General features: G+C 43.5%; 1 protein-coding gene across 1 annotated transcript in view; it reads left to right on the top strand.

The window, feature by feature from the left end:
• Positions 1 to 2,121: 2,121 nt before the first annotated feature.
• Positions 2,122 to 26,978, top strand: part of LOC146191365 (glutamate receptor 1-like) — a 244,493-nt gene continuing 219,636 nt past the window's right edge. The window contains exon 1 of the mRNA XM_084599920.1: positions 2,122 to 2,248. Within this exon, the coding sequence (XP_084456046.1) occupies positions 2,122 to 2,248 (127 nt within the window). The remainder of the gene's footprint in view (positions 2,249 to 26,978) is intronic.

Genomic DNA, 26,978 nt, shown 5'->3' with positions numbered 1-26,978 from the left:
CAAGCGCGGTTTTATATATATATGTCGGGCAGTCTTTCATATAAAGTGATGATTTTCAGCTGTATACGGTAATTAGTACGTGTGAGATATTATAGTCAATAAGACAGAGGATTTAGCGATAAGCAAAGCGAATTTTGCCACTGAGGATATGCAAATGGTGCCGCAGAAGAGAGCCATTGAAGCGCTCGCTTTATACCTTTAAAGAAAAACCTGAACTGCTCCCCTTGCCTGCCCCCTCCCCTTTTTTTTTTTCTTCGTTCGCACTTCTATAGTTTCGGGTAATGAAACTCTATGAGGGTAGAGCATGCTAGCATGCATAGAAAGCAGCAACTAGAAAGCAAACTTCCTTAACGACTCCCCCGTGATCCCCTGTCCCCATACCCAAAATAATCTTGCTTAGTGATTCAGTCATTCGGCTGTTCAAGCAAGGATTTTTTTTTTCATGCCTCTTAAACGCTGCTGGTGACCACTGATTACCACATATGGAAGAAACCCGGCAGTTATTCTTCACGCTGCACGTACCTCAGTGGCCCCCACTGAGCGTCCACCTTCTGATGCATTACATTCTTTGCGCTCACTGTGACACAAAAAGGCAATACAATTCCCCAAAATGGCGTCTACTGCAAAACAACTACGAAAGAGTTCTACCCGCACTACTAGCCAAGAGCACACGTGAAGAGAACGATAAACCCACCTCATAGGTCTCTCACGTAGCGAAGCCCGTATCACGATGCTATGACAGCCAAAAAGATATAGAGAGCGCCGCCGGGAAACAAATGACCAAAGAAAACGACGGAGCGTGGAGAGATAGGTGAGTAAATTGGACACACACCCCACCACCAGCTGATAAAGAGCAGAACGCTTTGAATGAGCGCGCGCACCATCCCCACTTGCTTTTTCCTGTTCTTCGCCTAAAGCGGCGCGGAACCCAAAACTCATTCCCTAGAACCCATGCCCGCTGCAGAAGCATACGAGGGTAGAAGCTTTGATGCAGAAGCCGGCACTCCCAGGGCGCAGATCACCTAGGGAGATAATGCTAACAGCCGCTCTCGCATGCGCTGCTCGCACTCGCGTCCAGTGAAAGACGTTCGCACGACAGGCAGTCGGTAGCAGTGGTAGCAGCAGCAGAAGGAGCAGGAGCAGCGGTAAGCGGCAGCGGGGGTGGCGTATGGGAATAAAGGGAACGGGGAAGCTCCAGCGCACCGGCGCTGGGACGCTCCCGGGACGACAGGGAGGAATTCGGCGCGCGCGCATGCTCCGTGGGGAAAAAGGAGGGGAAGCGAGGAAGGGAAGAGGAGGCGCCGTCGCCGACGGCGCTCGGCATCTCCTGAGCGCTCGCACGCGCGCGCGCGCTCTCACCTCGGGAGAACAGCTTAGCCGCACGGCGCGTAGGACGGTGCAACAGTCGTCGGCGTCGTCGCGAGCAGGGCAGTCGGGCTCGCCGTTTGGCCGGCACACAAGCGCCAGCGTCTGTAGTGGGGAAGGGGGGGCTCCGTGCATATTATTACTCGCTCTCCTACGCACTAAGTTTTGAGTTCTGTGTTTTGTTGTCTGTATTTCGTTATCATCATTCCTTCAGTCAGGCATTAGTTTCCGCCGCTTCCTTTCCGCTTTGCCTTGTCTGTTCCTCTTGGTACTTGGATACTGCAGCTGTAAAACAAGGCGGCTCTTTCTCTGTGTTTAGGGAAGGAACTAGAAGGATGAACTTGCTTGGTGCAAAGCGATTGAAACAGGCAAGTCGTCTTCAGGTCCGCTTAATTTAGTTTTGCTATTTTCCCAATTCCACGCTGATTTTTGTTCTTTTATTCCCTTCTTATCCCCATGCCGCGCCAATGAAACTTTTTCGTGGAAACCACCAAGAACAAAAGGCTCCTCATCGTATCCACGTAGGGCTAATTCTCGTCACTGAACAATCGGGGAGTGCAGGTGAGCGCTAGTGACGACAGGTATAAACGCTATGAAAATCGCCACGAGTAGAGCTCATTCCCTAGACGGCCGCCTCACAGGCCGTTGCCTTAGACCGGGCTTGCCCTTTTCCCCCTGAGGCGGAGACCCACGCTTCCGCTCGCCCCCGCGGCCCCAACCTCTGCCCACTACGAACTCGATCCGGCTGCCGCGGAAATGTGGTGGTGCCTGAGGCGGAGCGGAATTTTTGTCAGCGGCTGGTTCCACTACGCGCTGTTGGTCACACTGCTACGCTGGCAGGAAGCGGAAGCCGCCAAAGGACTTCCGGACAGGATACCCATCGGTAAGTCCGGCACGCCACTTCGAGCTGCTTCTGACGACATGGCGTCGTACATTTCCAACTATTCATCGTTGTCAGCCGATCATTTATCATTATTCTTGTGACGCACGAATGGGCTGGCCTTGGATAAAAAAAAAAAGAATTACATCTGTAACAGCTAATTTTGTTAAGAAATTTCGCAGGTCAAAACTTCATTTTTAATTATCTTATATTCATACCCATCATTAAAGTGATAATCCAGTTTTTTTCCAAACAAAAAATATAGACGAATAAGATAAGAGCAATGATCCTTTGCGAATTTTTAAATGTGTACATGGAGGCAAATACAATTGTTTAACGGTTCGACATTACGTCTAAAACAATGAACTGCATGATGTAATGCGATGAGACCATCAATTATATCTGGTTTACACACGGAGAGGCTAGTAGGTGATCAAAAGAAATGATATCAAAGGGTTAGCGGTAAAGATGTGCAGACAGGCATTTCATAACAAAATAAACAACTCGCATTCGCTGAGTATTTTAACGTTACAGACAACTATCATTTTTGTTCCGCGTCTGCATACACGCTAAATGTAAACTTCTCATGAAACGATCCGCGCAGTAAATCTTGTATTTATTTCCGACCGCACAGCAGGGTCTCATTTGACACCGTTACTCCCGTCAGTAAGCGCAAGCCTGAATGAGCCACCACTATCCTCGGTTGAGCCGAGCGTACCAATCTAATATTATTAATTTGTTATCTTTAAATAGTTTTACCAGCTCAGATATGCTTGTAGTTTACGAAATCGGTTCACTCAACCGCGAACACCTGCTCTAGCGGTGAGACACCTGTTGAGTCATGATGACGACCCCGTCCCCTCATTTCCAGGTCAACTTTATATATTTCCAAGTTTTGTAACCTGTTCGACGCTAGTGTGTATACTCCGCATACCAAAAGGGAGCAAATAGTTAGATGGTTACTTTCTTATTTTACATTTTACTACTTTTACTACTGTCACTCAACCCTAACACGCGGACAACAGGAGTGCCTCGTAAACTATGCGCATGTTTCTATAGTGCACTTTAAGAATTTCAGCACGTTGCGGCATTCTGAAATTAATATTTATTAATGCTCGATTGCTCTAGATACAGTATATTAAATAATCTGGCTGAATTAACTTCAACTTTATTGAAATAGAATTGGGGAAACAAATGCATGCCGCGACGGCAAACAAAGGAGTTTGGCATCACTATGTGTGACTGACTGATTAATATTTTCACTGTTCATATATCGAAAACGTTTCCTGAAAACGATCCCCAAATATATATACACCTTGAAAAAAGACGGTCCACCGTCCGAAATCGTTGTTGGAATAAAATAGGATAGTCGAGAATCGAGAAAGTTGTGTGACATCCTGTTTGAATTTTCCTGGCCCATTGGTCAAAAGCAAACTATGTCTATATATATATATATATATATATATATATATATATATATATATATATATATATATATATATATATATATATTGAAAGGGGGTTTTTACTGTACTTTAACAGGGATAGTAGCCCTGTCGAAGTTTCACGGCGAACCACACAAGAACACAGCCAGTCTCAGTCTCCACAAGCGAGCACGAGCAGCGCAGCGGCACTTCGTCGTCCTTATCCTCGTCTTCGTGATATTCTCACCTACTTAATCCTCGTCTTCGTATATCCTCGTGTAGTTCACTACAATTTCCCCCGGAGCGAGGAGGAGCCATGCTGGCGACCTATGGTGAGGGCAAGAGGAGCGGATCGTAGTAGGTTTTGAGGCGGCTCACGTGCACAGTTTCGCGGCCGCGATGACGCATGTCCGAAGAGGTAGTGAGTGGCTCCACGATGTAATTCACAGGGGAGGTTTGACGGACAATGCGGTAGGGGCCGTGATACTCGGTTCGAAATTTTGATGACAATCCCGGTGGGGTGCCGGGAACCCAAAGCCAAACGAGGGATCCTGCAGGAAAAACGTGTGGCGTCTGATCTTTGTCGCGGTGATGCTTTTGGCGGCCTTGAGATTCCGATGTAAAACACCGGGCCAACTGGCGACATTCCTCCGCATGTTTGGCAACGTCTCAAAGGAGAGTACATTCGGAGGAGTCGGGACGATATGGTAAAATAGTGTCCATCGTGGACGACGCCTCACGCCCATAAAGGAGGAAGAAAGGGCTAAATCCAGTAGTTGACTGTGTGGCGGTGTTTGATTTATTTATTTATTTGCATAGCATTTATTTGGTAGTAACGCTAGGTACGCGAAAGCTTTACCATGCCATTTAGAACATATTGTTCAAACTTCGAAGCATTAGATAACCATAAGCTTCTCTTTTGCGTTTCACTTCGTAGTGAAAAAGCTACTCGTGTAAGTACCTTACAATAGTTCCAAAACGTGTCCCACGCGACTTGCCAACGTGTTCTAGACACGTCGTGTTTCCCTAACAGGCTCTAGTTGTCTGTCGAGATACACAGATTGTGTCTTTACCTGCAACCCTTTTAGGCATCATTTCGTGTTAAGTGGTCTGTATATCTCGCAGAACCAGTGATTCAAAGAGCTCATTAACATAATCCGAAAATCTCTTGCACACCGCCTGCATAATCCCTTATATATAGCGCAAATGATGCTGGTTATGCCTGTTTAATGACGTAACTGGTCATACAATTATGAAATACGCTGCAGTCAGTTAGAAATGTTGCAAACATTGGCTGTATAATAATTTCGTTGATGTAATTAGGCTACCCCGTGATATTTTATTGAAACTGCATTTAAAATGCCAGAGTAAAAGGCGTCTAAAATTTCCAAAATATTTTCAATTTCGAGAAACGTTGGCAAAAACTGCAAACGGCAATTCATTGTTTCGTTCAAAGATAAATCTCGGGAAAAGAAAACCATATTCGGACCCCGTTACGGTTAGGGCGCTTTTTTATTCCACTTCTGTGTAGTGCTAACAAAACACAGTTTTATGTTAAGCCCAAACTTGACTTCGGGCGGTGAGCATGCATTCCAATATTTGAGCAATATAGAACAAAAGCGGTATCTGTATTTCCATTCATGGTCAGTTCTGCGTCCTTTTACGTAACACCTACCTGACAGAGTGTGAGACTCAAGGTGAAATTTACGACTTGCGGAAGTTGCACTACCCAAGTCTATGAGCACAGAATGGAAAAAATATATTGGGCACTCGTCCCGACTAATTATGGTCTATCTCACACCAAATGAAGTTATTCGAATCGACTCTTGCTTATTTTCTTTTTTATTTTTTAGTTTTTCATCAGCCAAGACCTCTCCGGTTCCTTTCTTAAATTGCCTACTAATGAAACCAAACGCTTCAATTGCTTACACAAATATCGTATCATATTATTTTTACAAATAATGGCCTCTGGCTTTGCAGAGATTATAATGATGAATGATTATAATCTCCAATTGTGCGTGAAGTTCAAATTTTGAGTCGGTATGCAGCCATTCCTCAAAAAAGGGTTGCATTATAGCGAACATTGCAGACAAGACTGCAACCCTGGAGATGACCAACTTTTTTACTTCGTATTGGGCACAAATTTTTGCCTGGATACACGTGACTGAACAAAGCAAGTAACTTTTATGCTTGACGGGACACCATTGCCGCCAGGTACACCTTACTGTGCTCCGGGCTGACGAAGATATATTGAAAAACATAGCATTGCATTCCACTGCTATTATAAATTGCTTCTTTTCAAGTTCTTCACTTTAGAGCTCGGATCTCCGCAAATCTCGATCCTGCAAATGACGGCAAAACAACGCAGCATAAGACGCAGCAAAACAACGCAGAAAAAAGTTGAGCAGAGTAACTATTTCGAACAGCAGTTACGTTATTGCAAGCAAAAGAAAACAAATCAAGATATGATTTATACTTTGGAAGAAAGAAAAGGTAACTGGACGAACAAAATTATGTTTGCACTCGTGTAGTACTGATTGAGTGTTCCACGGCAATATTCTTCTTCTCGCTGCAACCATTTCCTAAAGCCCGTAATTAAACAAGGGTTGTTTTCAGTGATACCGCAAATATTATAACTGTTTTATTTCCACCGAACCAAATGAAAAAGAGAAAGAAATTAGGGACTCTACAGCTTCACCTTCAGATTAGGAGAGGAGATAGCGCCTTCACCACATGCTTTTTACTCGGCATTCTTATATATATATATATATATATATATATATATATATATATATATATATATATATATATATATATATATATATATATATATATATATATATATATAAGCAGATCAATCAAGGGGAAATGAGGGTGCTCGTTATAATACATGAAGGAAAGAAGCCAACAGTCGGCGAGGCCAAGGAAAGCGTTGGGGATGGTATGGTATGTTTATATATATACATATATACATATATATATATATATATATATATATATATATATATATATATATATATATATATATATATATATATATATATATATATATATATATATGTGTGTATTGCTTAAGTTATCATTTGAGGAAAGAAGGCGCAGTATCTGTCTCACAATTACGCTTAATGGCCAACAATTTTAGGCATATATGTCGACGTTTAGAATTCATGTCACACCAACTGGGCCTCCGATTTGCCTAGCAGATGCCTATTAAATGGGAAGCGAGATGGTATTGCACCACCCTTGATGCTACTTAAATAACAATAGCGTCGTATATTTTGTATAAAACCACGTGCACATTTTATTCCGGCAAGTTCAAAATGGTGCGAAGTTTTTCAACGAAAATTCTTGGTTACAGTGACGGCTCTGCAGCACAATGAGTTCATTACGCGCACGGGTAGTGTGTCTTCTCCTAACCCTCCACACCCTAAGTCAGTGTCATTTGTGTGTAGGATGTCTTTGTCACAGTCCACGATTCGCACGTTCCATGCGCTGGTCTTCTGATCTCTTGTTAACCTTTACTGTATAGATATTCTAGATTTTCTGGTCAAAGTTTCGTAATTTTCTGACACCGATAAAACTTACTCGGGATTCGTAGGAAACGTTTCCTACGGCACCTATTTGTTCCCCAATATTGCAGTAGGGCTGAAAATATAGGCGCAATCTTTCTGCGGGAGGACTTCAACTGTTCTAGCACGAAAATCGGTTACGATATATGGGGGCTATTTTTTATGAACTCAAGATCGCTTAATAAATAATTATGCCGGATTAAAAACTCTCGTATATATTAGTCAGGTCAATTATTGGCAACAATTATCCCCTCACACTTAATATATACCGTGTCAGGGATTGGTTTTATCACATTCGTGTGTACTAGTAGCCATGGGCTTGACTTCACAACGTATCTTTAAAATTCACTGGCATGTCACACCAGTAACATCCTCGTGAAAGTCCTTAACTGTGAAGAATATATTCTTAATTGAAACTTTAAATACGCGTTAAAACATCTTTTAAATTTACGTTTCGAGCTGAATCCGACAGATTATATCTGAAGGAAATCAGACAGAGCAGTGTTCCGTCGTGAAAACTCAGACTTGACGTTTTGAGGGCGTGGACAATTCAGTTTGGCTACATTCTTGCACGCTATATATATATATATATATATATATATATATATATATATATATATATATTTAATAACAAAAACAACGCAAAGATTTGTTAAATGGTGCTTTCCTGGTAAAACCATAGTATTTTATCATTTAAATTCAAACCTTGCAAAACAACCTTAATGGCTGCCTGGTGTGCAGCAGCTGCTGTGATACGTGAACAGCGGTTTCCCTGGTATTCATGTAAATAACTTCAACCAAACCTGTGGAAATATGTGGAAATATGGACTCTGGGTGCACGCGTTGCTGATCTGAGCTTACACGCACATGGGATGCTTGATAAAGGATTAGTATCCAAGAAAAGCATTTCTGACCACGGTAAACAACAATACTACGTGCGTTTCTCCAAGAAGTGTGTGTGCGTGTGCGTGTGCGTGTGCGTGTGCGTGTGCGTGTGCGTGTGCGTGTGCGTGTGCGTGTGCGTGTGTGTGTGTGTGTGTGTGTGTGTGTGTGTGTGTGTGTGTGTGTGTGTGTGTGTGTGTGTGTGTGTGTGTGTGTGTGTGTGTGTGTGTGTGTGTGTGTGTGTGTGTGTGTGTGTGTGTGTGTGTGTGTGTGTGTGTGTGTGTGTGTGTGTGTGTGTGTGTGTGTGTGTGTGTGTGTGTGTGTGTGTGTGTGTGTGTGTGTGTGTGTGTGTGTGTGTGTGTGTGTGTGTGTGTGTGTGTGTGTGTGTGTGTGTGTGTGTGTGTGTGTGTGTGTGTGTGTGTGTGTGTGTGTGTGTGTGTGTGTGTGTGTGTGTGTGTGTGTGTGTGTGTGTGTGTGTGTGTGTGTGTGTGTGTGTGTGTGTGTGTGTGTGTGTGTGTGTGTGTGTGTGTGTGTGTGTGTGTGTGTGTGTGTGTGTGTGTGTGTGTGTGTGTGTGTGTGTGTGTGTGTGTGTGTGTGTGTGTGTGTGTGTGTGTGTGTGTGTGTGTGTGTGTGTGTGTGTGTGTGTGTGTGTGTGTGTGTGTGTGTGTGTGTGTGTGTGTGTGTGTGTGTGTGTGTGTGTGTGTGTGTGTGTGTGTGTGTGTGTGTGTGTGTGTGTGTGTGTGTGTGTGTGTGTGTGTGTGTGTGTGTGTGTGTGTGTGTGTGTGTGTGTGTGTGTGTGTGTGTGTGTGTGTGTGTGTGTGTGTGTGTGTGTGTGTGTGTGTGTGTGTGTGTGTGTGTGTGTGTGTGTGTGTGTGTGTGTGTGTGTGTGTGTGTGTGTGTGTGTGTGTGTGTGTGTGTGTGTGTGTGTGTGTGTGTGTGTGTGTGTGTGTGTGTGTGTGTGTGTGTGTGTGTGTGTGTGTGTGTGTGTGTGTGTGTGTGTGTGTGTGTGTGTGTGTGTGTGTGTGTGTGTGTGTGTGTGTGTGTGTGTGTGTGTGTGTGTGTGTGTGTGTGTGTGTGTGTGTGTGTGTGTGTGTGTGTGTGTGTGTGTGTGTGTGTGTGTGTGTGTGTGTGTGTGTGTGTGTGTGTGTGTGTGTGTGTGTGTGTGTGTGTGTGTGTGTGTGTGTGTGTGTGTGTGTGTGTGTGTGTGTGTGTGTGTGTGTGTGTGTGTGTGTGTGTGTGTGTGTGTGTGTGTGTGTGTGTGTGTGTGTGTGTGTGTGTGTGTGTGTGTGTGTGTGTGTGTGTGTGTGTGTGTGTGTGTGTGTGTGTGTGTGTGTGTGTGTGTGTGTGTGTGTGTGTGTGTGTGTGTGTGTGTGTGTGTGTGTGTGTGTGTGTGTGTGTGTGTGTGTGTGTGTGTGTGTGTGTGTGTGTGTGTGTGTGTGTGTGTGTGTGTGTGTGTGTGTGTGTGTGTGTGTGTGTGTGTGTGTGTGTGTGTGTGTGTGTGTGTGTGTGTGTGTGTGTGTGTGTGTGTGTGTGTGTGTGTGTGTGTGTGTGTGTGTGTGTGTGTGTGTGTGTGTGTGTGTGTGTGTGTGTGTGTGTGTGTGTGTGTGTGTGTGTGTGTGTGTGTGTGTGTGTGTGTGTGTGTGTGTGTGTGTGTGTGTGTGTGTGTGTGTGTGTGTGTGTGTGTGTGTGTGTGTGTGTGTGTGTGTGTGTGTGTGTGTGTGTGTGTGTGTGTGTGTGTGTGTGTGTGTGTGTGTGTGTGTGTGTGTGTGTGTGTGTGTGTGTGTGTGTGTGTGTGTGTGTGTGTGTGTGTGTGTGTGGAAACAGCCTGTATAGTTGGTCTCTTGGTCTCTTCGTTAATGATCTATGACACAAAGGTCTCAAATTATCACAATTCTTAAAGCTTCGCTTGCGGGCGTGCGTTTTGCTGTCGTTTGGGTAATAACCTAAACAGCTGTAAAGGACCATTTTATTCTTCGTGATCTCTGGACCATTGATTAAAACACACTATTCAGTGAGTGAGTGAGTGAGTGAGTGAGTGAGTGAGTGAGTGAGTGAGTGAGTGAGTGAGTGAGTGAGTGAGTGAGTGAGTGAGTGAGTGAGTGAGTGAGTGAGTGAGTGAGGATGTGTGCTTTCCTGAGAGAATGCAAGCTCGGTGCGCTTAAGTCGCATTGTCATGGAAGTATTCAACATTAGGACGACTAACAATGACGGGACTACCTGGCTTCAACTAAAGAAAAAGGTAATTGGAAAGGCGAGTCCACGGGCAGGAACCTTATATTAATTTACAGCTTTGTGGCCTAATGATTGCTTTTAGATTCGGAGAGTTATTAACATGTATTACGAAGCAAAAGAACTTTGCGCTCCACGTTTATTTTAACAGCATGTCATATTAAAAGACGGTGCCAGTGACTGGACGACCAACTCTCACTGTCTCATTCCCTTTTGCTTAGCTCACTGATTTTTTTTTTTTTTTTGCATTCTTAGCTCTTCATACTTTAGTTCGAATGCCTGAGCGGTTTGCACAACACATTATGCAAACCTGTTTTGAGAAAATTATAACACTCTATCAGGCCGTGGTGATGCTCGCAAGTAAGTAATGAGCAGGTCCTCGTAAAAGCCTTCTAACGCAAAGAAATGTTTTATCAGCGTATTATGCGAGCACAGAGTGAAGAGTCTGTGCGAGCCGATTTAAATGGCAATGCGGAAGTGATGCACACTACAAACACTGTGATTTAGTGTTTTCTAAATCTTCCATCCAAGTTTTGCTTCGGTCTCTGAGATAATTGTCCCTCTATTTTCTTCTTACAGCCTCTTCACAGTCTCAGGTAATCATTTAGCCTCGTAAAGCATCCGAAGGAACTAGCCAGTGCACATCTTATAGTAAAAATAACGCGCAAAAAAAGCGACAAGACACGTCCCAATGGCATCTTTCTCAGATCACTTTTATCTTTTGCGCATACCTTTCCCACGAGCAGTGATGAATTATCCTCTCTCTCAATGTTTTCGTTCAAGCTTTGTGTTCTTTGTTTCACGGGCATGCTACTCTTGGCGGCAGCAACTGTTTTCGTTAATGAGCACTGACTGTTGGAATGCGCTCATCTATTTTCTGTGCTTTTAAATACTAGTCAAATAAAGATAACATCTCTCATTCTGAGACCCACAAAACGCTGAAGCTTGTGGCAACGATGCTATTGTATTTTTTATTATTTTTATTTATACTGCCACTGTAAGAATGGCAATCAAGCTCACTGAATCTTTTATAATGTAAGTTTATTATTGTGCTGTTCGCAGCGCAGACGCTTGCTTAGCATAGGCAAATAGCAAAGCTTCTGTAACTAAGAGAGCCACTGCATGTGATTAAAGAAGCGGGAAGGAGGTGGAGTGACTATATCCTTTAAACCTTAATTATCTAGTTAAGGCACGCATCTCGCGCAGACATAATAAGGAGTAATGGAGCGCAAATTTATAACTTTCCCGGACCTTCCCTGGCATGATTGATGAAGGTGGCCGTCTTCTGCTGATGTTGAATGCAGAAACGGTACGAGCAAGGGATGCCATTCTTTTTTTTTTTTTTTTTGCCTTTCAGCATTTTATCGTGCATACTTTCTTCCATAAAGCCACGTGTACAGGCTTTCCTTGTCAAAGCGACGATCAAATAGGACATATATCTACGGCACAAAATATATATATGCCCGCATAACGAGTCCCGATTTCAGAAAGAACTTCGGGAACTGCGAGACGACGTTACCATAGCGTGAGTTCAGCCCCTGCTATGGCGTCTACCTAAAACTCTTGTTCAGTTTCTAGCGCATCAGATATGGGGAAACAAAGATAAAAATCTGCGATTTGAAGCCTACATTAGGGGAGGCTGCGTTTTGGATCTTCAGGAATGCGTACAAAAATAAACAAAGGATACTCTCCAGCTTCACTTTGATGCGGTGCCCCCAGAGCTAGCAGTTCAAAGGATAAAGCAGCGAAGCGCTCTTTTGTTCTGTCTAAAACGGGCAGCATCCCGTGCTGCCATGAAGGCCTGAACGCCTGCCTAGACCAAAGGGAGTATGGTCCCGGCGGGTGGCGGAGCCCCGCATTCTATCACGCGCATACGTTAATGGGCACGCGAGAAATTATCTCCCTCTGCCCACTACGTGCAGCTCGGCAAGCTCGGAGTTTTAATCCGGCCAAGATTAGGCGGAACCGGCATGCACGCTATGGCGACCCTAGGGTCGCCCCATCGGTCACGCCTGGCGTTCATTCTTTCCCACTCCCAGTCTCTCTTTACATAACTCGGGCCCTGTACGCACGTTGTCTAGCACTGCATGACAGGCGAGCCACCCATCCTTTACAGCGGCGTTCTGGCAGTCACAGTGGAAAAGACGCCATCTGCGCTTGTGACCAAAGGGTTTGGAGAATAGTGAAGCGTTAAAAGACCACAACAAACACGGGCTGATGTTACATCGGATTCGTAAGGTGCCTTGTCCTGCCGAGTCATTCGGTTTTGTGACTTAACCACGAACGAACTGCAGCTATGAGTGATATCTTGCATACTTATCCGTCCATATTAGACGTGATACCTCCAGATATCCATTTAGAGCATGTTTGATTGAAATATAAAGATCTCGAATCGCCATAGCATTTGGCTCGCGTTTTACGGAGCATACATTGGGCGTCATTTTGTGAGCTCAGCATGGTTGATCTCCTCGATATAGCCGACGGAGTGACAAGGTGTACAGCGGAGGATGAAAGACAGCGAATGCAGAGCGCAGCAGAGGATAAATGTACGGCGATAGCAAATAGAATGAAAGGACGAAGGCAAAGAAGGAAAGTACGGCCGAAACATTGCGAGGAAAGCGCAGGCGATTAAGAGTAAAAAAAAAAAAAAAAAGAAGCGATGAAGAGCAGGAAAAAAAAGACACGACAATGACCTGTCCTATCTTTCCTGCAGGCATTGCTTTCATGCCTGTGTTAATGCTTTGAACAGTGCATGAAGAACCAGGCTGCAAGGCGAATATACGGGTTTAAAAATTATCCGACGATTACGATATCGTAATCGTCGGATAATTTTTAAACCCGTATATTCGCCTTGCAGCCTGGTTCTTCATGCACTGTTCAAAGCATTAACACAGGCATGAAACCAATGCCAGCAGGAAAGATAGGACAGGTCATTGTCGTGTCTTTTTTTTTTCCTGCTCTTCATCGCTTCTTTTTTTTTTTTTTGTAATCGAATTATAAAGGTAAACGGTGACACATTATTGGGGCAGTATCAAATTGCCCACTCTGCCATCGACGTCATTGATAGATGTACCTTGAATATGTGCATTAATTACGGGTTCCTGAGTAAAGGTGCGTTGCTCCAGACGCCATAACACTGCTTCTCCTTTCTCTGGCGATGCGCGGCGCAGGCTGTGAATAAACAAAGTAATCTGAGAACAAGCTGGCTATAGCTCTGTGCTACCAGCTTTGCGCCGCAGGGGATTTGGAGAGACGAAGTTTCCTGACCGTCGGCGGGGCCCAAAGCGGCGGCTGTAGTTTGGTGATGAATCAGCAGGCACCGGAGCCGTGGCATAATAAGCGCCGGCAATTGCACAGCCACTACAGCTCAGCGGATCCCTGCCGCGCAGCGAGCGAGTTTCGCAATAGCCTCAACGCATGCAGTTGTCTGGCAAAATCAAGAGCAAACTGCGAAACTGGGAGGCGAGGCTCGGGACACACTGTGCGAAGCCCTGGGCTGCATTGCGCATCCGGACCAGGGATAGCCGGGAAGCGGGCTACTGGAGGGCTGCCGCAATAAAACGGGAGCATCTTTGGGAAGATCTGCGCTTCTGGCGATTACTGTTAGTGAGTCGCCAGAGTTTTTACAGTTTCGGTGCGTGAACCTGTTCAGATATATGCTGAATCAGATTCAATGGAGTCTGGAAATTTATTGCTTATTCGTTCGGAGTCAAGGCTTGCTTTTGGTTAAGTAGGGCTTGGAGTACTCTCCACAGAGCTGCCGAATAGTGCGAGCCACCGTATGCCTATAAAGCGAAGCATTTCAACGTGAGGCTTTTTTAACTAACTTTCGCCACTCACAAATTTTCAAGATTCGCGCGTGATCCTTCTCACTTCTCGATTCTCATAAGGCGGTCCTCCGTATAGAAGCTCACCACTTGTACCTCAAACATTCCCTGTCGTTCATTCCGTCAAATACCACGGAGGACGAAGCATCAGGCTTGCTGTAAGGAAGGGTGCCCCCTAAGCTGAACCTATTTGCTTTCGTGCGATCATTTGCTTCATCCCCATGACTAGTGACATCAAAATCTTGACTCATCATTGCATTGACTGAGAGGGGGGAGAACCACATGGTGTCATGTTTGCTAATCCTATGTGTCCGCTACATAGGACCAGTTTTCAAGGACATGATGCGACAATGTTAATGGCTCCCATCGGCGGCTTCCAGTGTGGATCCTCGCCGGAGTAAGCGCACTTCGCTACTGGGTTAATCCCTAATCCGCTTTTTTATGCTTTTAATTCATGCTTACTCATTAGCATGCAGTCATAAGATTCTCCATTAGGTGAAAGATCATTAAATATAGAAATAAAGCACCGCTATAACCACGCATGAACGAACGAACATATCTGCCTGACTTGTTTGCAGAGTGTGTAACTTAGGATCGAAGGCTCCCGGAGAATTCGTGTTCCATCTCACCCACTCATCAGAACGGAGCTGCCTCAACATGCGCCTTCTGCCAACTCTGCCATGTCATGTGACTGCGATACGTCACACAACTTGACGACCAATCAGCGCCCGGCAATGTAACCTGGACACTATTGCCTGTCAGATGAATGCTCATGTATTTCACTTCACAACGTCGACGCCGGTTTTTTGGGAGAATGGAACCTTTAATGCCACCGTGTTAAAATTGTGCGGAGGAGCATAAACTTTACAGCAATCTGAAAGCAGTACAAAAAGGAATGTAAATCACAACGCTGGAATAATAGTTACACATATGACTGTCCTTCATCAGTGCTTAGTATAATGCGCTAATCGCAGCAGTCGCAACCAGTCATTGATAATCAGTCACTGAGGTGCCTCAGATGACTCAGTGGCTTTGGCATTCTGCTGCTGATCACAATGTTGCGGGTTCGCAACGTGTTTAGGCCTTCGAATTTCGATGAAACCTAAATACAAAAAACGCCCGTGTGCTAAGCAATGTAAACCCACGTGTAAGAACCATAGGTTTTCAACAAAATTAGACCGGATCCCTTCACTACGGCTTTCCTCATAGCACATGTTAGGCCCCGAATCGTTGAAACCCCGAGAATAGAACAGAGCAAGCTTCGCTCGGTGCCACGATTTAGTCACAAACATACTACGTTTACAGAAAGCGGTACTTTGCAGGTTAGGCAACACCATTAAGTAAAATACATATGTCGCCATCGCTGGCCAATTTCGCAAGTAAAATGTGTGGAAAACCTTTTTGCGCGGACCACACAGTTAAGGCTAGGCCGATATTATGTTCAAATCGGCTGAAATTCGCTCTCCTTTTCACATGTTTGAATCAACTTGATAATTATAATTCAATGATTTTATTTTTTTTCTGGAGATAAATTCCCCTTTTACTGGCAACCAAGCATCAGCATGGCCAGGAAGAGGTAGATTTGTTTTTTCTGAGAGAAATATTTGGATGAAGTCGTTTTCAGTGCCCCTTCAAAAGTTATAAATCATTCCACATCATGCCACACCACACAATTTACCTTACCTGATGTTGTAAATTATTCACAAATATCGCGGGTCGATGTAATTACCCCAGCTGTGCATTTGAATTCGAAGCGTGATGATATTCGGTACCATCACACACATCATCGGGTAATATATGTGATGGCATTAATTTTTTTGGCCACACTTGCGGGATGGGACGACCAATATCGGTCCTGAGCGTACTGTTCAAGTGGTATTTTGCGCATTTCTCCCAGTAAAAGAACTCGGCCATATATTTTATTACGTTTGAAAGCTGAAAACAACCATCCCAGAATTCACCACCAAGACTGAGTTGAGCTTTTTAAGCGACAGCTTATACAGATCGTTAGGTCGAAAAGCCGTCGGCATTGTAGAAGTAGTAGTGGTAGGGGTAATAGTAGTAGTAGTAGTAGTAGTAATAGTAGTAGTAGTAGTAGTAGTAGTAGTAGTAGTAGCAATAGTAGTAGTAGTAGTCAGTGCCTCTTGTCAGAGATAATCGGGGGCTGCTTAAAAAAATTGTGTCATGGTAAGTTGTGGTCCTTGTGATTGGTGTGCGATAAGTAAGCACGAGGTAATGAAATCCTTGTAATTGATTATTTGATTAATAAAAATAAGAAATAATGTGACATTGGAGGTTCAAAAATATCATGATGCCCAGAAAAGAAGTGTATGCTTGACGGTGCTAATTAAGAAATTGTATAGTGTGTAACTGATCAATAATTTTTTGAAATAATTGAAGAATGATGAAAAATGTGATCCAAGGAGTTAAACTGCTGAGAATGGAAAGAAAAAGTTTGCTGACGCTACGTTTCAAGCACAAAAAATAAATAGAAAACAAAAAAATAAATACAATAATTAAGGAGTAAAGTAACAGCTGTCAGAAAATATAGATCACGTGTGTGAAACACTATCGCTCAACACTTAACGGCGGAGCTTAAGTGTCCTCCTAACATTTTCTTTAGCCCGGTCTTCAACAGCGGCAACTTTGGATACGATGTAAGGCAATTGCGCTGAAAAAAATGATTTAATAAATACTTGATTTCTTTGTAAGGTTTAGTAATTATTGTTTTAGAAATAAGTTTTTTTTCTCAATCCTATATAAGAATTTGTATTCCCAGAAAGTGTCCAAGGACATCAAGTAGAAAATACACGCATCGCATTGGAATGAGCACATTTAAACTCTGCTGCCGTGTTACCAAGAGCAACAAAAAAGCAATGCAAAACCACGTGGGCGAAGGGGAACCTCGAAAGGAAATTCGACGAGCTAAAGCGAAAACAATGCAGTGAGCCCTGTGAGCCTGAATGGCTGTGAATAAAAAGTTATCCCTTCCCTTTCACCGGTACTGCAGGTCGCGGGAACATATTTCAAGACGGAGTGCGAGCGAAAAAAAAAAGGAAAGAGGAAGGAAATGAGTAGTGTATATAGGTAAGGGGAGATGAGAAATAAGAATAAAGCGTATAGGACTAGAGGAGGAGAATAGCCGATCCCAATGGCTGACGTGACTCAACTCGTAATTCGAACCGTGAGTGCCACTCTATAAAGCAGCATCCTGTTGCTCAAGTTTCTACGAAGCTTTCTCTTCAAAGCTGACACTACTCGTCGCCCCCATTCTGATTGGAGCGGCCATTGACCGGCCCATGGCCCATCGCTTTTTGCGTCATTGTATTTCCACGCTGGCACAAGGCCGTGGCAACCGCGAATCGAAGCACCCTTCGACAGATGTACCTTAAATCGGGCACGGTGATACATGCGGCTGGTACATTATAGAGATATTTCGTTTAGCGGAGACCTTAGATATGCGGATGATACCACTTTAATGGCAGAAAGTGAAGTGGAACTCAAGAGACTTTTGATGCGCGTACAAGAAGAGAGTGAGAGGTTTGGGCTTAAACTGAACATTAAAAAAACAAAGATCATGGCGTCTTGCCCTATCAAGTCCTGGAACATCAATGGACAAGAAGTTGAAGCTGTGAGAGATTTTCTCTTCTTGGGCTCCAAGATTACCTCGGAAGGAGACTGCAGCCATGAAATTAGGAGACGCCTGCTTCTGGGAAAGAGAGCAATGGTTAGCCTTGACCGCCTAGTAAAGAGCAGAGACATTAGTCTGCCAACCAAGATCCGTATAACTCGTGCTATGGTCTTTCCAGTTGTAATGTATGGATGCAAGAGTTGGACTGTGAAAGCGGCTGACCGCCGAAGAATTGACGCGTTTGAATTGTGGCGCTGGCGAAGACTGTACAGAATTTATGAACAAACCCACAATCATCACCAGACGCAAGGATTCGACCTCGTGACTGATTTCCGAAGCACAACATATACATATGCGGTGACGGATGCTTAAGCTTACCGGTTGGCTTACGAATGTGTCACCTTGGTCAGTGACATCGCATGCTGCTTCCTGCAAGACAACTCACAATTTGGGCATCCACACAGTATTTTTTATCTATATTACTGTAATCTCTGACGACATAACTCATCAGCCATCGTTGTAGCGCAACATACAACAAGGACTGAGAACGAGAGGACGCAAACACAGTGCCCTCAGTCCTTGTCGTGTTTGTTGGTTGGTTGGTTTTCTTGTGGGGTTTAACGTCCCAAAGCGACTGAGGCTATCAGAGACACCATAGTAGAGGACTCCGGAAATTTCGACCACCTGGGGTTCTTTAACGTGCACTGACATCGCACAGCAAACGGGCGCCTTGCTTTTCGCCTCCATCTAAAAGCGGCCGCCGAGGCCGGGATTCGATCCCGCGTCCTTGGGCGCAGTAGTCGATCGCCGTAACCACTGCACCACCCCGGCGGGGAATTGTCGTGTTGGGCTACAACGATGGTTATTCGTCACAACCAGCAAGCCCAAGTTTCCATCTAATTGTGTTATAAATATTACGTTACTACTCAGTGCACGCGTATGTCTCCTCTTTTATCCTGCCTGTTAGCACTCTTAAGTTCTCGATATATGAACGTGAAGCAACCAGCTCACATCCAAGCTTTTAAAAGGTAAAGAACCATCGTTCTAGGAGTACACAAGAGCAAATTAGACACCACTGAAGATAAGTAAATTCAAAAAGCTGTATCAAGGGAGTATAAACGGTTCGCTATACGAACAACGTCGGAGAAAAATTGGGGTGTAAAATTAACAAGAGCGACTTGGAGACGAAAAACGTTTTAAAGGCCTGTTGGCGGCAATACACCACTCCCCCCCACGAAGAAAAAAAAAACATAAATAAAGATTAGAACTTTGCATACGAACTCCCCACGCCAGCGAAATGTATTAAAGCGTTTGACTGCGTAGATCACAGCAGATTGTGGCAAGCTCTCCAAGAGATGGGAGTTCCAATTCACCTCATCTGTCTCCTCAGGAACCTGTATGAAGGGCAAGAGGCCACAGTTAGAATTGGGCATGGTCTTACTGATTGGTTTCCGATTGAGAAAGGAGTGAGGCAAGGCTGCATACTGTCGCCCTGCCTATTTAACCTATATGCAAAGTGCATCATGAGAAAGGCCGGTCTGGACGAGTCTTCAGCTGGTGTGAAGATTGCTGGAAAACGTATCAACAACCTTAGATATGCAGATGATACCACTTTAATGGCATAAAGTGAAGTGGAACTCAAGAGACTTCTGATGCGCGTACAAGAAGAGAATGAGAAGTTTGGGCTTAAACTGAACATTAAAAAGACAAATATCATGGCGTCTTGCCCTATCAAGTCCTGGAGCATCAAGGGACAAGAAGTGGAAGCTGTGACAGATTTTCTCTTCTTGGGCTCCAAGATTACCTCGAAAGGAGACTGCAGCCATGAAATTAGGAGACGCCTGCTTCTGGGAAAGAGAGCAATGGTTAGCCTTGACCGCCTAGTAAAGAGCAGAGACATTAGTCTGCCAACCAAAATCCGTATAACTCGTGCTATGTTCCTTCCAGTTGTAATGTATGGATGCAAGAGTTGGACTGTGAAAACGGCTGACCGCCGAAGAATTGACGCGTTTGAATTGTGGTGCTGGCGAAGACTCTTGAGAGTTCCTTGGACTGCCAGAATATCAAATCAGTCGATATTGTCGACCATAAACCCTGACTGCTCACTGGAGGGTCAAATTCTAAAGTTAAAGCTCAGCTACTTTGGTCACCTGATGAGAAGAGAGGAGTCGCTGGAGAAAGATTTGATGTTGGGAAAGGTTGAGGGTCGCCGGAGAAGGGGTAGACAGCGAACGCGATGATTAGATGGCATCCTCGAGGCACTGCAGATGAAATTATGTGATGTTAGGAAGATAGTGAGAGACCGGAAAGCGTGGCGTGACATGGTCCATAGGGTCACGAAGAGTCGGACACGACTGAACGACTGAACTGAACTGATCAAGGCAGGCGTATATCTGCTTGCTAGACGCCGGCTGCGCACGCTCAGTAACCCCGCTTGGCTTCATCCTCTACACGGCTGTGTTTAACCCGGTATGCTCAGATCCGTCTTAGCTAACATGTCTTCGCTAAGCTATATCTTATCTCAGACGATGCAACCGTCGATAGGAGTACAGTGTCAATCTCTTTCTCCATGGAATCAAGAGTGGACTTTCGCATGTTTATCACATATTTGCCAAAGCGACAGATCGATAAATACGAGGAAGGCAGGCGAGATAAACCAAAATTTTACTGGCTTGAAAGTGAAAAAAAAAAAAAAAGAAAAACTTTCCTTCATTACTCCAGTATATTGCCACGCGTGCAGCTGCAGCTGTCAGGTTCTTTATGGATGAAGGTTTCAGAGGAAGAAATTAAGTGTTTACTTGAATTTGACTCCAAAATAGTAAATTATTTTTTCTCGGTACACACTTCCGACGCCTACTGATTGGGCGTTCAGAGTGCATTCCGAGCAAGACACCATGGTCTATGACAACTGAAGCTGTATACCTACGTTCATTAGACACTCTTTTATTCTCGACTATTTCACGAGAAAAGACGCGCAAATAGAGAAGCCAAATTTTGCGCTCGAATTCGCTACTCCAGTCTCATCATAAAAAAAAAAAAAAATTGATTTCATGCGAGTTTACGCCAGTGAGGAGACAACCAGTGCGCTTGGAAGTGGCACATCTCGCACATTGACCCACCTATTCTCATTTATTTTGCAATTTACTGCTCACTTACCTCCAAGATGTTATCGCAGTGACGACCACTGTGTTCAACTGCTGCCTTGCTTACTGGTGTGTGCAATATCTTTTTGAATACGGGCTCATTAAAGCAGAACCTTTTGTTTTACGGTGATATCGACTCAAACGAAGTTTTTATGATGCTCCTTCAGACCCAAAGATATGATAGCTTCTCTCTTAAAATAAACTTACCAAGAAGAAAAAAAAATGAAGCAGATACTGCAGGTCTGAATGAAATAATGAAAATATTAATGACATTATGGCTTCGTTTGGTACCGTAAAAGAGGAAACTCATCACTTAATATCAATAGCGGCTGGAATAAATAAAAAGTGACGTGCTTGCAGGGTAAAGTTGATGGACTAGAAAATGGCACATGGAGAAATAACATAATTGCGTTCGGAACAAAAGAGCAAAGCATTGATGCTAAAAAGCTGACCAAGAAGTTATAGAAATGGCATTCCAGAAAAACATATTATACCTTAGAGTTCACGGCATAGATGTCATAGGCTGGGAAGGAATGCAAAGTCGCGCTGTGATAATTCAATTCTTGGACTACTACCACGAAAAAACTTCTGCGGCAAAAGTGTTCGCTAAGTTCTAAAAAAACAAAAATATTCACGAATGACTTTTCATTCGTCGCGAGGAATATTAAAAGTAATTATTGCAATGTTGAGCAGAAGAAATAGCAAAAGGAGCTAAGGTTCAAATATATTTAATAAACTGCGTGTGGGTACTACAATACCTGCTTCTGATACCGAGACAAGCACTTGCGCTAATGTATTTGAGACAAAACGTGACCGCAGAAAATAGGAGGCTGTTCTAAATAATAAATGTTAATTGTCCTATGGCAGCATATGAAGTTTTTATCTAGTAGCTAGGCTGTTTTAACGTGAACCGGATTGATTGAGACGTGGTAAGGTGAAGACATATTTTATTCCAACTTTTTCCAAACAGATATGAAGGGGTTAGCAAAATTTTGCGGAGGTTTATTACAGTCAAGCATATTTTTCCGAGCGTAAGCTTTGTTAAGTATGGCAACACATCAGCCTGATGCCTGCGGTGAAGCGTTGACTCACTCGGAGCGGCGCGCCCGTCATTCGTGGCGAGACTGAGCAACCACGCACCGGAAAAGCAGCTGTTAAACCCCCGCTTAGTCACGTGGACAGTGCACGGTAAAGAATCCCAGGTGGTCAGAAAAGGAGCCCTCCACTGCGGCGTCTATCGGCTCAAGGTGAAATGGGCGAGGGAATTTTCGACCACCTTGAACCTGGGTGATCGGAATTTCCAGAGCCCTTCACTACAATGTTTCCCAGCTCAAGGTCAAACGCGCAAATGAACCCTGGGAGTTACAGCATGAAGAGCAGATCCCGCACTCTGCAAGATTCCTACGTTGTTAAAAGACTATAATCAGATTTTAAACTGTTGATGTTTTAAGTGATGTTTATGTTATGTATTGTAAAGTATAGGCAAGCAATGTCTGACACATCCTTGAAGCCATTTATAGAACTTGCTGTTCGTCTGCCACGATTTCAGAATTAACTTAAACCGTGGGCTTATCGCTACCCAAAACTAGGCGACAAATTATTTTAGCTTGACATTTTTACTTTCCAGATGAACTACCAGACCCGTTTGCTGTTCCAGCTCCACACACAATTGGAGACGCACTGCTTGATCATATGCTCAAATTTTATTTTTTCGCAAATCCTGATTGATTTTGTCTGGTAACTTGACAACACCAGAGAAAAAATGGTTGGTTTATGGGGCGTAACGTCCCAAAACAACTCAGGATATGAGAGAGGCCGTAGTGGAGGGCTCCAGGAATGCAATTCAATGGCTGAGATTTCTTGTCGATAAGCAGCAGCTTTGCTAATAGAAAATGTCATTTCGGACAAAACAGACAGCTCTGAATACTTCCTGAATTTTTGCCCCGAGGGGATAATAAATCAATTATCGACATCACATTTGTTTATTTTAACAGTTTTAAGAAGCGACGTTTGTAATCTGGATAATCTGTGACCGATTTGTCTTTAAGTATAATGTTTTGAATGTATTGAGCATTTTGAAACAATAATATCAAAGAGGACAGACAACGTACACATACCAGGAAATTCTGGACAAGTGCGCATCTTCCATGGGTTGTTGCTAATTAATGCATAGCGCAATATTTTACCGTGACCTTCTTTGTGTCCGCAAAATCAACTGTCGGCAGAGGTTCATCTTTGTTATTTTTATCAGAAACGCACTACATTGTGTTTATGAGGAGGTTTTACATATTTGTTCTGAGCTCAGGACAAGCCCTAAACAAAGCATCAGTACGCATGGAAAGGGTGCAGCAATCCTATCAATATGATAATAAGCGTAGTGTGCAATGTTGCACAACTGCTTCAAGACTAAAGTGATGTGCCACAAAGCTGGATTTGACCCTACATTATACAAGAACAGCGCAAGTTGAATCTGTGCTGGAGAAGAGAGTTAACAATCAAAGTCTCCCAATTTTAAAGCAACGATTTATGAACTGTGGGAGAAATTAGAACAGTCGAAAAAAGATGATAAAGGGAATTACTACAATATACAACTTCCCGGCTTTACAAAAGTTTCACGTGAATTATTTCGGTACAACGTTGCATCGATCTCTCATTCTATCGGTATGTTTATAATAGGTGGGCAACCTCAGTTTCCAATACATAGTTTAAGAAGTCTTAAGGCAAGATAGTGAATATGTTCCACCCTTTTTAATATCCCTAATCTTCTGTTGCTGATGTTATAAACTCTGACGAGAACGTGGTAAATGTGCTGTTCGGACTTCACATTGCAACACTAATTGCTTAAATAATATATGCAATGCATTTCTTAAGTAGCAGCAGAATCATGTTTAAAGTTTTGCGTGTCCTTCTTTACTCGATCATTCCAAGAACGTGTTTCGCCCAATCGCTGGACAACTGTCAGAATTTAACCGTCATTTGAAGGGCGAGACAGGACGTGTTTAAAACCTAGAGCCTTATTTTAGTAACTGCTGCAATAGGAATATTATAAGAATATATATTCATAAGCTTCTCTATAATTTCTATGATGAGCATAAAGTTCTAGCCGACATATAACATGGGTTCACCCGATGAATCGACACAATGCATGGTTACCGAACAGCAGTCACAAAGAAAATGCTAAATTCATGAACTTCTACAAAAGTTTTTCATAAGGTTTTGCGAAGCGGTTATTTCCAAGCACAGTATTGTTTTAAACATACAATGTTTTATACTAGTTCCAAACGTAGCTCTCTAACCAAAGCTATTTTGCTACACTTCTGGTTCCGTTGTCTCCACCAATCAGACTGGAAGTCAGGGAGATAACGACGCAAACTCGGAATACGACCCTGCTCTTATCACGCTTCTGCCGATTCTGGAGTCCCAAGATATTCATTCTCGTTCCGATAATATTTCAGTAGTTATCAATGACAATGTTCAAGATCTGCCTATACGTATTAAACTATATGCCCGTGACTGTATCCTGTATGAGAAATCAAGTTTACCTGAAGATTAAGCTAAGCTAAATGAGGTGTTTTTTTTTTCCAAGAGTAATATCTTAATGTGAGAGATTGAATAATGTAAATTGATATTGAAACAGCGGTACAGCTAAAAATAAAAATGAAAAACCTCCGTCTTTGTCGGTATGCAGCTAATAATTAATTTTAATGAAGGTTAAAATACATGTTTTCATGCCTATGGATACCTGCCAACTTCTCTTAGAGAAAACAAGTTGACCATGTGTGAGTGAACGAGCTTTGAAAACCTTTTTTTTCTTACGATGCAAGCTTCAGCTCGCTACTCTATGTGGGTGCCTCTTTGTCGATAACACTATCGGTACATCGATCTTACAACAAAAACATAGGACGTTCGACAACTACGCCCAAGGATGCGCTAACGAATGCCGCTTTTTGAAGGAGGCCGAAAGCAAGGCGCCTATGTACAGTGCGATGTGAAACCCCAAGTGGTCTAAATTTCCGGAGCCCTCCACTACGGCATCTCATAGCCCGAGTCTCACTGGGACGTTAACCCTCAAAAACCAAACCAAACCAAACAAAAGGTCAGTATGCACGTCAAGGTCACACATTAGTCAGTCACCTCCTTACCAAAAAATCATCCCACCTAACCCCAGCATAAATCGTTCACGTGATCAGATATTCTTTTGCTAGTTGCTTACCAATATAACAGGAACATTGCTAGTAAATTTTTGCTTATTTCTTGGAGTACAAAACTAGAATGTCACCTTTTTGCAATAACACTACTGAACTCATTGGGTAATGTTTTAAACACTGTTTTTTCTTTTAATGGCTGCAATTGACTGGAGCAGTTTCACTGACGACCTTGTGATTCGCATAATTTCAGTTATTTAAAAACCAAGGGACTGAATGTTCTCAATTACAATGCTGCGTCATTTTTTATTTATTTATGCATCTATTTTGGCTTGTACACGGTAGAAGATTTTTTTCTTTCCAGAGATGCTTTACCACCTGCTATGAACTTTTATTCAGATCACACTATTTAAAAAAAAAAAATAAACAAGAAAGATGCTACCTTAGGACAGAATAATAAAGTGTCCCCCAAAATAACTAATGATTAGGTGGTCTTCCAGTATCTAAAGCGATAAGTCTCAGCTAAGCATGCCGTCTGCAAGCAGCGTAAGCAGTAATTACGCCCGCGTCAGTGGTAGAGTGATATTAATGGCCAACACTGGCGGAGCATCGCCAAGCAGGCCATGTACGCTGTAGCGTCGGCGAAGCCAGGGTTGTTGGTCGTAGGAGCTGAATTAAGTGCAACGGAGCCGCTGACTTTAGGAATAATTCATGGAGTCAGGACGCTGATGCGCGATGCCAAATTCTTCGAAAAGAACTTCGCTGAATTTCTGAACTGGAAGAGTCGCAACATGTAAACTTATATTCCTTCAAAATTTATAGTGTTTCTTGCTGCGCTAGGATAAAGATTCCGGCGACGCGAAATTCCTGCCTATACAACGGCAGGGACCGTTACGTAAGCTTTGCGCACAGGACGTTTTATAGAGTGAAGATCGAGACGCAAGTGAACCGACAATGTTTGCAATCATCTCCTCAAAGTAACGCGCAAACGTCTTCCTTTCAGTATGTATGCAAGATAATTTCTCATTAATCGCTGGTAGATAACTTTGCCCGCGCACTGTGACCCGCTTGGCAGCATGAAGCGGTAACCGGCCCTTGTCACGTCCATCAACATTGAAGACAATCAACGTGCGATGCGTATGGGATTCTATACAGCTATCCAAAAGCGTCTTATGAAAAACAAACGTGTAAAACCTTTTTCTTCCGTGCTCATCTTATGTGCCAAGCTGTACGAAATAATTAAAGCACATCATTTCCTGCCACACTGAAAACGGTGCAAATAAATAAATTACAAAAAGTCGAAAATATTTTAGGTGATCATGAGTACGCTGCGCGTGAGCTGCTAGCAGTGATAAATGGCGGATATGTCAGTAGCGTGGGTTAACCGCTTTATTTGAGACCGCATTTCGGTGCTGCTACCGGGGCCTGCAGTTATCAGCTCCTTTCAAGTTGATGGTCAAGAGATGTTCTATTCAAGCGAGACTTTAAATATGACCGTATTGAAGGCTCCGTCTCCAGAAAATCCGGTTAGAAAAAGCTTTTGGTTATAAAATACGCCGTTATCAGCGTAGTTAGCTAAACGCATGATCATGCTACGGACAGATGGTAGCTTGCAGGTGACTTAGTTTAGCACTGATTGGCCGGCAAATTCTGTTGCGTCACGAACCCACATGGCATGGTCAAGTTGGCCGGAGGTACAACAGGAATTACAGCTAGCTACAACTATAACAACAGCTGGGCAGCTAAAACTACAACTCGCTACAACTAAAATGGCTTCTTTGAGGTGAGAGGGTGACGTGGAAATTGAACCTACCAATACTCGTGGATTCCAGTCAGTCACTGCACTGCTACGTTCCCACGGCTTGGTTAGATCGGTCTCTTAT

This window comes from Amblyomma maculatum, chromosome 4, assembly GCF_055883805.1.
Source record: "Amblyomma maculatum isolate TAMU_Amacu chromosome 4, ASM5588380v1, whole genome shotgun sequence".
Lineage (NCBI taxonomy): Eukaryota > Metazoa > Arthropoda > Arachnida > Ixodida > Ixodidae > Amblyomma > Amblyomma maculatum.
The sequence above is the reverse complement of the archived record's forward strand: the minus strand, read 5'-3'. Positions and strand labels throughout refer to the sequence as shown.